Source organism: Euprymna scolopes, chromosome 45 (genome assembly GCF_053919585.1).
Source record: "Euprymna scolopes isolate OS-2025 chromosome 45, ASM5391958v1, whole genome shotgun sequence".
NCBI classification, from domain to species: domain Eukaryota; kingdom Metazoa; phylum Mollusca; class Cephalopoda; order Sepiida; family Sepiolidae; genus Euprymna; species Euprymna scolopes.
In genome coordinates, this window is record NC_136526.1 from 24,118,524 (window position 1) to 24,132,163 (window position 13,640).

Here is a 13,640-nt window from a genome sequence, read left to right on the forward strand (position 1 = left end):
GTAATTTATTGCATACTTATTTTTATTCGCTTTGCAATGTACGTCTTCATTAAAGCTTGTAAATGATATGACACAAAAAAAGGATGACAATTAGTCTCAACTAAACTTAGTCTAATATATACTAAGTTTAGTTTTTAATTTGGTCAACATAATTTGATAGATAAAACATAATTTTTACATAAATAATGCTAAACACATTAAATGTAAAACTTGAATGAATATTAATGCAAGTAAGAAACATTAACACTTAATAAAATAATAAGAGTTATTCCTCTTTGCTTGAATTTGATTTGTAGAAAACTAATACAGGATCATGCGGACATATGTTGGACTAGATTAAATATTGTTTTATAAATGTTAAGTATTCATAATATATCTGTAAATAACATGGTACAACAGCGACAAATGAAAATTTGGCTAATCAGAATCAACCATTTGGTGTAAAACATATGAAAGAAAAAGAACAACTTTTTATTAAAAAATAAATTTAAGAAATATTTGGAAATAATAAAAACAAGTAAAAATATTTCAATCTTATTTTATTTTAAATAAATTATTTCTAATAATGATCAAATGTAAATCAGAGAAACGAAATAAATTATCTGTCACTTATAGAATCTAGGTGTACTGAAACGGCGTTGCCCAGGAGAGTTCCTTTTTGTAAATTTTTGGATACTATTGTATAATATAAAAACAGAAGCACGAAAATTAGTATGAATCAATGTTTAATCATAGATACTGAACACTTTAAATGATATTTTATTTATAACATACCTCCATTTAATGAATTCGCATCAAATTGAGGATCAGATTGACCTGGCAAAAGAAATACATGTATTTATTAAATTGCGACATTTAAAAAGATTAATTTAAAATTTTATATATTTGATTATAATACGTACATGATGCCGATTGCGCTATTAAGTCACAAGTTAAAGACATCACAAGGAAAAAGACAAAAAATAAATCCAAAATAATTTTTATCTAATAAGAATTAAGCAAAACGCAAGAAAGAAATGATGAACTGAACCTAGCAATTGTTTAGAAAGTATTGGAAAAGCTAATTGCATGTAGAAGTTGAATAAAAATTAATGCAATTAAGAAATGCTTAATAAAAAAAGAGTTATCTTTCTTTCTTGATTCTTATTTTTAAGAGACTATATAAAATGCTTAGATATATTGCACCAGATAAAGTATTTTTTATGAGTCGTAAATATTTATAATTAATAAATACTGTAAATAAACGAAATAAATGAGCTGAGTGTCACTGAGTGTTACTATATTAGACCATAGCTGTACCAACAAGTCATTACCCTAGAACAATTAGTTTCAGTTGCTTTTTGTAAATATTTAGATAAAATTGTAGATAATATTGTACAAGTTAGAAAAGCATTTCATCAAAGGCATGAAAATTGTTAAACAAAATGTTTTTACTATAGGCTTTAAAAATAAAGGTACAAGATTCAATTTGAAATTTATTTATCTTCAAAGAGCACTTTTATAAATTTTACAAAGTAAGGTATAAAAATTTAAATTGAATCAAAAAATTACCTTGAATGTATTTTATGTAATGTACATTCTGTTGCACTTTAAAAAAAATCATTGAAAATTTTATATCTATATCATTAATTGCCAGATGAAAGATAATATTTTTAGTAAAAACATTTTGTTTATGCAATTTTCATGCCTTGGATGAAATGCTTTTCTAACTTGTATCTTATCTTTTTAAAATTATATTTTAAAACTCTCCTCCTCTCTATTTCAGTTTGTATTCCTACTCACACCACAATTCATTTTTGCAACCCCCTCTTTGTATTGTTACAGGTCTGAATATTTTCCCTGTTTCAGTTTGTATTTCTCCTCACACCACAACTCATTTCTTGCAACCCCCTCTTTGTAATACAGGTCTGAATAATAAGAAAATCTGAATTTTTTTAAACAAAAATTTTAAAATAACATTTAGATTAAATTTTTTTAAACTTTCAGAATAGAAAATCTTAAAAATTTAATAAGGAACATATTTCATATAGGTTTCATTTACAAATATTCAGTACATAACGAGAAAAATAGAGATGAAAATTTCAAAAGGACTGTATAACTGGTTACGGTCAATAGTAGTCCTCGCCAGCGAAAGTCTTTGTTATTCTATTATTTAAAACATTTTGTGTCCTACTCTTTCGATAGCAAGTCTTAACGTTTCATTTATTGTCAGTTTATTTTCAACACGTTAGGCCAAAGTTTTTTTAATCCTATCAACATAATTTTATGAATAAGACATCATTTTCACATTCATATCTCGTAGATGCTAAATACTTTAAATTACAATCTATTTACATACCTCTGTTTGCATCAAATTCAAAATCAGGTCCTGGCAAAAAGAAAGATATGTATTAAATTGCGAAACTTAAAAAGATTCAACAATGAACCAAACAATTGTTTATAAAGTAAAGAATTGGGAAAATTAATTGGATGTAAAAGTTGAATGAAATTAAAGCAAGTAATAGATTAAGTATTTTTTGATCAATCAAAAATATTTATATTTAATAAATAATGTAAATAACATGGTACAACAGCAACAAGGTATCGAGGTATTACAAAAAGGCTGATAGGGAAGCCATCAGGGAGCTCATTAGAGATGCCCCATGGCAAAATATCTTTACTCTTCCAGCGGAACAGTGTGCAAATGAGACAACTGAATGGTTCAAAACTGCTATTGAAGCACATGTTCCCGCACGGAAATACTATAGCAAGCCCCACTCCCCCCAATGGTTTACTTCTGCTTGTGCAGCTGCCATTTGTCAAAGGCAGCATGCGTTCCGCAGATTCAACCGACATAAGTCCAGCTCAAATAAACAGAAGTTTATAGAAGCTAGAAATAATTGTAAGAGAGTGATAGACACAGCTAAGTCAGATTACTCTGAAACCACCAGAAAGCGCATCGAAGCACAGAAATTAGGAACCCGGGATTTTTGGAAAATCTACAACAGCGTAGTTAATAATGGACAGTCAATTATTCCCCCACTAACAAACAATCATGAGGTTGCTTGCACGGCAACTGACAAGGCTAATCTGCTTGCCAGTCGGTTTGCCTCAAACTCCACACTGAACTCGGTACACCACTCACTCCCTGATTTTCCTCTGCGAACAGACGCCACACTTGACGACTTGAAAATCACCCCTTCTCAGGTACATGCTATTATAAAAAACCTAGACACCTCTAAAGCATGTGGACCAGATCTCATCCCGGCTGTGCTATTAAAAAAATGCTCTGCCGAGGTTGCTCCAGTTCTGTCCAAACTTTACAATAAATGCCTTAACGAATCTTGTTTTCCCGACTGCTGGAAAACCGCCTCTGTGGTACCAGTCTTCAAGAATTCTGGTGAAAGAACTGACCCACTAAATTATCGCCCCATTAGCCTCCTCCCGCTTTTCGCCAAAATATTTGAGTCCTTAGTTAATAAAGCCCTAGTCCAGCACCTAACAGCTGCTAAACTCTTGACTGACAAACAATATGGATTCAGGCAAGCCCGTTCAACAGCAGATATCTTAACTGTAGTTTCTGAACGTATATACCGTTCATTGGATAAAACAGGGGAGGGTAGAGCGGTGGCCCTTGATATATCTAAGGCTTTTGACAGGGTATGGCACGATGGTCTTCTAAGGAAAATTAGATCATATGGAATCACTGGAAGAATTCATAACGTAATTAAATCCTTCTTAAGTAATAGAAAAATCAAAGTTGTCCTCGACGGACGTACATCCAAACAATATGACATAAATGCGGGAGTGCCTCAGGGGTCTATCCTTGGACCTCTATTGTTCCTGATATTCATAAACGACCTCCCTGATAATATTGTTTCGGAGATGGGTATATTTGCCGATGACACCACTCTCTATAACAGATATGAGGGGAAAACAAATGAACACATATCCAAGAAAATGGCAGAAACACTAGAGGATGACCTCCAATCCGTAGTGGAATGGGGACAAAAATGGTTGGTCTCATTCAATGCTGCGAAGACTAAGCTTGTTTCCTTCAATAACTACAAGAAACCTTCTCCACCACCAATAGCAATGGCCAAGAACACATTGCCTGAAAGTACTTCTTTTAAGCTCCTCGGCCTAACGTTTACAGGGAATATGAACTGGAATAGATACATTGAGAGCATTGCCAAGGCTGCTGCAAGGAAGGTTGGCTCCCTCTACCGTGCTAGAAAACTACTTACGCCTGCCAGTATCCTATACCTCTATAAGGCAACCATTCGCCCATGTATGGAGTACTGTTGTCACATCTGGGCTGGTGCATCTGCTGCTTGTCTCTCGCTCCTGGACAGGGTTCAAAAAAGAGTCGCAAACCTGATAGGTCCTGAACTGTCATCTAGGCTTCAACCTCTGTCCCATCGACGAGATGTTGCATCCCTCTGCCTGTTCTACAAATACTTTAATGGTGAATGCTCTGACGAACTGCAAACACTTGTACCTCCCCGACGTAACTACCCCCGACAAACCCGACAAGCTACTAAGTCTCATCCCTTTACAGTGGAGATCCCTAGGTGCAAGAAAGCCTTTTACTCCAATAGTTTCTTCCCCAGAACTGCGGGTCTTTGGAACTCCCTTCCGGGATTCTGCTTTCCCAACTGCAATGATATGCAGAAGTTCAAGTGTAATGTTAACAAACATCTTTCTACTCTTCTCCCTTCATAATGACCCCGCTAATTAATTCCCTAATAGTAGCCCCCTGCTTCAAAGTGGCACTGTGCCTTGTTTGGGGTGAAAATTGAATAAAAAAAAAAAACAAAAAAAAACAAAACAAATAAAAATTGGCTGATCAGAATCAAAGTTTGATTTATCAGCTTAAATGCTTTCTATGTCTAAGTATTCAAATCCTTTAAAAGAAATGGTATATATAAGTTATCATATTATTGTCTATGTCTTGTAAATGATGATCATTTTGAACAGCATTTTATTTATTTCATACCTTTTTTTATTGGATTCGCAACATACATGTTCGTAGGAGCTGGTAAAAAAAAAAAAGAAATGATTTTTTTTATTGAAGTAATGCATTAAACTTATTAATAAATAAGATTTGATGGCGATCTACTTTTATTCCTGACAATATGGACTTCTCAAAATTTTAATTAAAAAGTGGCCGAGGGCGAAGGACAAGCATACTTTCTGTACTCCTGTAAGTACCAGGTTGTGGAGTCAGATGGTAAGAGTCCAACTCCGACTCCCGACTCCTTGACCCGTATGTAGAAATCTATTCTGCAGATCCATATACCAGCCTCCCACATCTATTCAGCATTTTCTAATTACTTTTCATGTATATCATTTTTTACATTTAACATTCACTTGTATCATAAATATACTCACATATACACTATACCAACTTTATTTATTTATTTATTTTACTCACGTTAACCCTATGATAAGGCATATCACCACTTTGACGTAAAAGGCTACTATTTGGAAACATGTCTGGGAAAGATTAACAAGATATTTGTTTACATTACATTTAAAATTCTGCATATCAGTACAACCAGGAAAGCAGGTAGCAGGAAGGGAATTCCAAAGTCTAGCTGTTCGAGGGAAGAGACTATTAGAATAGAAAGCTTTCTGGCATCTAGGGATATCAACAGTGAAGGGGTGAGATTTTGTTGCTAAGCGGGTTAGTTGGGAATATGTACATCAAGGGGATACAAGTGAAACGAGTTCATCAGAACAAATTCCATTAAAATATTTGTAAAACATGAACAGTGATGCAACATTGCGGCGATGAGACAGGGGCTGGAGCTTAGTTGATAAAGTGAGACCGATTGACAACTTTTTTTGGACTTTATCTAAGATGTAGAGACTAGTGGTAGATGCACCAGCCCAAATGTGGCAACAATACTCCATGCATGGATGAATGGTGGCCTTATAAAGGTACAGGATACTCTCAGGTGTGAGTAATCTTCTAGCCCAATAGAGGGAACCAACCACCTTTGCAGCAGTCTTTGCAATGTCCTCTATGTATTTGTTTCTGTTCATATTGCCCGCTAATGTTAAGCCGAGGAGTTTAAAGGTAGAATTCTCAGGTAGGGTGTTATTTGTCTGTGATATAGGCGGTTGGAGAGGCGTCTTGTAATTGTTAAAGGAGAGCAGCTTAGCTTTACTAGCATTAAATGTTGCCATCCATTTGTGTCCCCATTCCATAATGGTCTGCAGGTCATTTTCTTATGATTCTGCGCCATTGTCTTGGATTTATGTACATCCGTTCGTCCCTCATGCATGTTATAGAGCATTGTATCATCAAATATACCCATGTCGAGCACAATATTATCAGGGAGGTCGTTTATGAATATCAGGAATATTAATGGTCCAAGGATCGACCCCTGAGGCATTCCCGCATTAATTTTATGCTGCTTGGATGTATGTACACTAATGATAACTTGTATGCTTCTATCGTCTAAGATGGATCTAATTATATTTAGTATACGTCCAGTTATAACTTATAACTTAATTTTTATTAGCAGCCCTTTGTACCAAACTTTGTCAAAGGCCTTAGATATATCAAGGGCTACAGCTGTGGCTCCACCCACTTTATGCAGTACATGCTAAATGCATTCACAGATGAATGTTAAAATATATGCACTAGAACGACATTGCCTGAATCCATTAAATTAAATTTACTGTTTGATTAATTAAGGTCTCAAAGATTTTAGTGAAGAGGGGGAAGAGACATACGGGTGATAATTCCTGTACACTTGTACCACAGAGGCCATCTTGAAAGTATGGGGGCTAGCTCAACTGAGCATTTATTAATTAGTATAGCAGGAATGAGATCAGGCTCACACGCCTTTGAGGTGTCTAAATTTTTTATGATATCACGAACATGTGGCTTCAGTCCGCATGGAGAAATTTGGGAGGGAGTTGTTTGTTATGGTGGACTTGGAGGTGAATCGTCATGCAAGCAGTTTCACCTTCTCCGTTGCCGTGCATGCAACCTTCTGGTTGTTACTCAGTGGAGAAATTACTGATCGCCCTTTATTCACTACACTATTATAGATTTTTCAGAAATAAAGAATTCCTTTCTTTTGTGACTCTATGCGTTCCCTGGTTATTTCAGCATGCTTTTTTTGGTTGTCGCTATTTTTCTTACAATGATTTCTAGCAGCTATGAATCTTTGCTTATTTGTATTTGACTTATGACGTACAAACCGGCGGAATGCATGCTGCCTTTGTGCAATGGCAGCTGCACAATCTGCAGTAAACCATGGGGGTGAGTGGGGCTTGATATAATACTTCTGTGTGGGAACATGGTCTTCAATGTCAACTTTTCACCATTCAGTTGTCTTACTGGCACACTGTTCAGCAGGAAGAGAAAAAATATCGGTTCATAAGGCATCTCAGATGTGTTCTCTAATGGTTTCTCAGTCATCCCTGGTGTACAATGATTCCTCACCTTCAGTTAGGATTTAAATGTGAGGTGGTCTGCGTTTCCGAGTGAACTGTGGGCATTAGTCACACAATCCTCAGGTACTGTGGTGAGGAATAGGTCTAGAAGTGAAACTTGCTGAGGGTCACGATCTGGTAGGCCAGTTGGAAAGATTACTGTCTGCATTAGGGAATAGGCTATAGAGAAGCTATAAGTAGAGCGTCCAACTGCATCTGTGTAACCTGATAAACTAAGCCAATTTTGATGGTGGACATTAAAGTCACCAAACATGTATTTGGGGCTTACTATCGAAGGAGATTGCTGCATCTATATTATCAGAGACATGATCGATTAGGGTACTATCTGACTTGGTAGAGAAAATATAACTAACACCGTGATCATATATTAGTCGAAAGCACATAAAAGCCTGGTCATCCGATTCAAGATTTTTCTCTCTAGTTTAAGGGAGGGTGCTACGAATATAGACTCCAAGCCTGTGCATATATTTATCCGAGTACTTACAGAAAAGAGGGAGGTCTCCTGTCATGTTAAAGTAATTAGAGGGGATTGAAGAGTGTAAGTTTGTTCCACTTAATGCTAAGATATCCGGGGAGTTTACTAAAAGGTAAGACTCTACATCATCTATATTACCTCTAAGCCCACGGATATTTGTGAAAATGAACCTCAAGGGCGGAGGCAAATTAGTTTTGTTTGAGTGGTTGTCTGGTTTTATCGTGATATTTGTTTGTGTTGTCATTTAATTATGCTTTTGTTTAATGTCAGGTTAGGGCAAAGTGGGCCTGTTTTGACGCCAAGTATACATATACAGTGGTCCATTAGCCGAATCCTGTCTAGAAGGTGTATCATAAAAGCCCACCAGATATTGCAGCAGGGTCCCTTTCCATGTTCGACATGGCACTAGAACTATCCTGATATTATACAACTGATGATAAAACAGCCGGTGTAAGCATTACCAAAGTGCAAGGGCCCCTGTACTGTCAATCAGTTACCCTCAACCTCTCAGACAAGACTGGTCCAAACAAGTCTAGTGAGCATAAGTGACATGCAAGCAAGCCCAATTTTCTCAGTTTCTGAGAGAAAGAGAGAAATTTAAAATAGGGAATAGGGGAACGGCGTTCAATGTCCAAGTCAGGAAACAAGGCCAAGCACAGGGTGGCTCTGGTGAGTCCCTGGTATTGTACCTCTGGCCTGGCTAATAGACAAAGCAGAAGTGTGAAATCCGGCGATACAAAGAGCCTATCTACTCCTTAAGCAAGTTAGGTTCAAGTCACCAGCTCCAGGAAGGTTGTCAACCATGACTAAGCAGACCTCCCTCTCACAGTTTTATTATCAGAGTTTTCTTTCTCTTAGGTGGATGATCGGACAAGAGCTACGAGTCCATCACACTGAGAGGGGTAACCATGCACCTGTGAGAGAACCAATCTGCTCTAGCAACAAATTTGCTATAAAATAAATGAATAAGATATTAATTACTAATTAAGAGAACATAAAGCAAAGTAAACAAAAGAAATGGTGGGACTAGATCTACATGAAGAGGTTCCACACAACATGTATATATAGATGCACTTAACTTGGTGTTCTTTAATACTTCCTTCTTTTATTTAATTGAAACGATATAATTTTCGATTTCTGTATTAATGATTTCAAACATACAAACTCATTTACCAAAGATGATGAATGTTAGAAAATAGATGCTTATTTCCAATTTTTCTATTGTGTCTTGACATATATTGCTAACTATTACTAATATATTACAAACAAATGACATGCGAGAAATTTCTGGGAAAATAGTTTCAAGTGGGTAGATAGCACGGAATATAGAAATGGAATAGAATAATACAATAAAATAAATTAATTTCTAGAAATATCTATTTTAAAGGTAAATTAAGGAATTGTTAAAAGTTTAAATAGATTTAAAGCTTTTTTTTAATGCAAAAATTCATTATTGTATTTTATTTTATAACATGACTCGCCAGTTAAATGAATTCAGATAAGAATGAGAGTTTGGAAATACAATTAAAAAATTAAATACATTTAAAAATGCAATTAAAAACTATAAATACATTTAAAAATGCAATTAAAAACTATAAATACATTTAAAAATACAATTAAAAACTATAAATACATTTAAAAATACAATTAAAAACTATAAATACATTTAAAAATGCAATTAAAAACTATAAATACATTTAAAAATACAATTAAAAACTATAAATACATTTAAAAATACAATTAAAAACTATAAATACATTTAAAAATACAATTAAAAACTATAAATACATTTAAAAATACAATTAAAAACTATAAATACATTTACAAATACAATTAAAAACTATAAATACATTTAAAAATACAATTAAAAACTATAAATACATTTAAAAATACAATTAAAAACTATAAATACATTTAAAAATACAATTAAAAACTATAAATACATTTAAAAATACAATTAAAAACTATAAATACATTTACAAATACAATTAAAAACTATAAATACATTTACAAATACAATTAAAAACTATAGATACATTTACAAATACAATTAAAAACTATAGATACATTTAAAAATACAATTAAAAACTATAAATACATTTAAAAATACAAACTAATTTTATAAAATAAGATAACAAATGGATAAAAAATTTACAATTAAATTTTATTATGCTATCAGTTCAAAAGGAACTACGATATTTCGTATTAAGTCATGGCATTTCAAAGCCAAACGCTGCCAAAAAGAGGGGCGTAATTCAATTTATAAAATTTATACAGAGAGGAAATGTTTTAAAAGAAAATATCGCCTTTATGGAAAGAGGGTCAAAGGAAAAACATGAAGCTGTACTGGATTAAAGCCGCTTTCAGGACTGCCAGTAATCACTGTAAAAGAGTAATAAAGAATGCGAGAGAGTTGTATGCTCAGTCTGTCAAGTCCAAAGTAGCTGAGCAGCGGCTTGATTGCCACCAGTTTTGGTAAATAGCACACAGGACCCTGAACAGAATCATATCCTCTACTCCAACCATCAACAATGGATCTGAGGTAATCTCGTCAGCATCAGACAAAGCCAAACTCTTTGCCAAGAACTTTGTAACTAATTATACCCTATGCGACCAAGGCTGTCAACCCCCCATATTTCCTCTTTTATCAGAAAACATGCTATGTGACATACAAATATCTGTACGTGATGTTGCCAAGCTAGTCAAAAACCTTAATTTCAGTAAAGCAACTGGCCCTGAAGGCATTCCAATTATGGTGCTGAAAAAGCTTCAACCAGAACTAGTTCCAATACTTATGTGATGTGACCGTCCCAAGAGGCGATTGGGCTCCTCACGGGGGGGGGGTCAAGACTCCCGAAATGCTGGAGAAGCCGGGCAAATATGATATCTTTTTTATTCTTTAATTATCATTGGTGTGCCCGGGCGACGGCAAAAGACCTTGCTGAGAGAAAGAGATTGGAGTGTGATTTTCATTATGAAAATCGTTGACAATATCATTTTTTTTTTTTTTTTTTTGAAATTGTACTCCGAAAATGGAATTACTCAGGATTCGAGACTAAAGATGTTCATAGTTTGAGTACAACCTCTGGGTCGCGGGAGTGACCTTTTTGGGGTATGAAAGCGCTTGCAGAACCACAGGAGCACACGGAGAAGAGAGAACCTCGCCTGGGGGTGATGTAACTGGATACGATTGGTCCAAGAAACGGCCCTGGTCTTACCCCTTCCCAGAGTTGAAACCGGCAGTTGAGCTGAAGTTTGGAGTATCATTCCATCGTGATACTGAGAGAAATTAATCTATTTTGACTCAGCAGAGTCTGTCAAAATCAACATTGAACTACGGACAATTGTATATAACTTTATATCTGTATATCTTATCTTGAATGTAATCAATAAAATAGAGAACCGAGTTGTTGTTTTTTTTTTTTTAGTGCATGAAATTGCTTTCCTTCTAGTGCGACATTGACGAGCAGCGACATATCAACCTGATCACGAAATTAAGACCAACCAAATCGATTGATGGGTTCTGCCACACTAAGACACCTTGCATAGAAGTAATCAACCACCTCAGCAAAAATAACCTTCTTAGTGATATGCAATATGGTTTCCGTTCTGCTAGATCTATAGCAGATGTACTAACAGTTATATCCCATAGAATTAGTGAATCTCTCAACAAAGGCTTCCTTTTTAGGGCAATTGCTTTTGACATATAAAATACCTTTGGTAGAGTATGGCATAAAGGCCTACTTCACAAGATCTCTAACTACGATATAATTGGAAATGTTTTCTCAATTATTAAACCATTTCTCTCTGATAGGTTCATGAGAATAGTGGTTGATGGGCAGAAATCAGAAGCTCACAGTATTAATGCTGGAGTCCGTCGGGGGCCCATCTTGGGCCCAACTATCTTCCTGATCTACATCAATGATCTTCCAAATCACATCCTAAGATCATTTGTAGACATTTATGCTGATGACACTACCATCTATGGCAACACATCAAAGATCGTAAATGACCAAGTTCTCTCTGATTTGGAGCACGTAGTGCAATGAGGAAAGAGGTGGCTGGTTAATTTTAATGCATCTAAAACCAAGCTTTTATCTTTATATCATCAACGCTCTGATCCCCTATCTGGCATCAATTGAAATGAATGGGTCTCATCTTGGGGAGGCTCCATGTTTTGACAAGCTTCTGGACTTGACCGTTACTACTGATCTGAGATGGAACACGTACATTAAATCCGTCAGTAAAGTTAAGAATTGGAAAACTTAATTTGGCCTTTTGTAAAGTTTTAGATACTATTGTAGATTATATGGTATAATATAAAAACAGAAGTATGATACTTAATCTGAATCAACGTTTAATCATATACCAAATTAAATGCTATTTGGATCCAACTTTTTAAAATTCGGACAACATAAAGACATACATTTCACATTTATATACTGTAGTTGCTGAACACTTTTAAATGATATTTTACTTATTACATACCTCCATTAAATGAATCCGCATCAACTTGAGAATCAGATTGACCTGGCAAAAGACATACATGTATTTATCAAATTGCGACATTAAAAAGATTCATGTAACATTTTATATATTTGATTATAAAACGTACATGATGCCAATTGCGCTATTAAGTCACAAGTTAAAGACATCACAAGAAAAAAGACAAAACATAAATCCAAAATAATTTTTATCTAATAAAGATTAAGCAAAACGCAAGAAAAAAAATGATAAACTGAACCTAACAATTGTCTAGAAAGTAAAGAATTAGAAAAAAAATTGGATGTGCGACTTGAATAAAAATAAATGCCATAAAGATATGCTAATGCTTAATTAATAAATAATGTAAATAACATCGTACAACAGCAACAAATAAAAATTGGTCAATCAAAATCCAAGTTTGATTAATCAGCATAAATGCTATCTATGTCTAAGTATTGAAATCGTTCAATATAATTTCATAGATTAAGTATCATATCATTGTTTATGTCTTATAAATTATGATGACTTTAAACATATTATTTATTGCATACTCATTTTCATTCACTTTACAACACAAGTCTTCATTAAAGCTTGTAAAGGATATGGCAGAAACAAAAAAGGATGAAAATAAGCAAATCTAAATTAACGTTTCATTCAATGTCAGTGAATTTCCAACAGTGTTAGACGAAGTTTAGTTTTTAATTCAGCCAACATAATTTTGTGGATAAGACATAATTTTTACATCAATAAATATGTTAAATGTAAAACTTGAATGAACATTAACACTTAATAAAAACAAGAGTTATTCCCCTTTGCTTGAATTTAAGTGTGTAAATATGCTGGACTAGATTAAATATTGTTTTATAAATCTTAACTATTCATAATTAATATATCTGTAAATAACATGGTACAAAATTTTCAAATAAAAATTGGCTAATCAGAATCAACCATTTGTTATAAAAAATATGAAAGAAAAAGAACAAATTTTTATTAAAAAGTAAATTTAGAAAATATATGTAAATAATAAAAACAACAAGTAAAAATATTTCAATCTTATTTTATTTTAAATAAATTGTTTCTCATAATGTCCAGATTGAAGCCAGAGAGACGAAATACATGAGCTGTCACTGGTTGTTATTATAATGGACCATAGATGTTAGATCCTAGATGTACTGAAACGGCATTGCCCAGTAGAAATTAACTTCAGTTGCTTTTTGTAAATATT

General features: G+C 34.0%; 1 protein-coding gene across 4 annotated transcripts in view; it reads right to left on the reverse strand.

Moving 5' to 3' along the window:
• Positions 1-13,640, reverse strand: part of LOC145269291 (uncharacterized) — a 200,957-nt gene that overhangs the window by 60,835 nt on the left and 126,482 nt on the right. For 3 of the 4 annotated variants that reach the window (XM_080124979.1, XM_080124978.1, XM_080124977.1), the window contains 3 exons: positions 12,419-12,460; positions 2,339-2,368; positions 775-816 (listed from right to left, as the gene is read on the reverse strand). In XM_080124979.1, the coding sequence (XP_079981105.1) occupies positions 775-816; positions 2,339-2,368; positions 12,419-12,460 (114 nt within the window). Of the gene's footprint in view, positions 1-774; positions 817-2,338; positions 2,369-4,978; positions 5,018-12,418; positions 12,461-13,640 lie in introns of all 4 variants that reach the window. The other variant, XM_080124976.1, reaches the window with a different exon arrangement.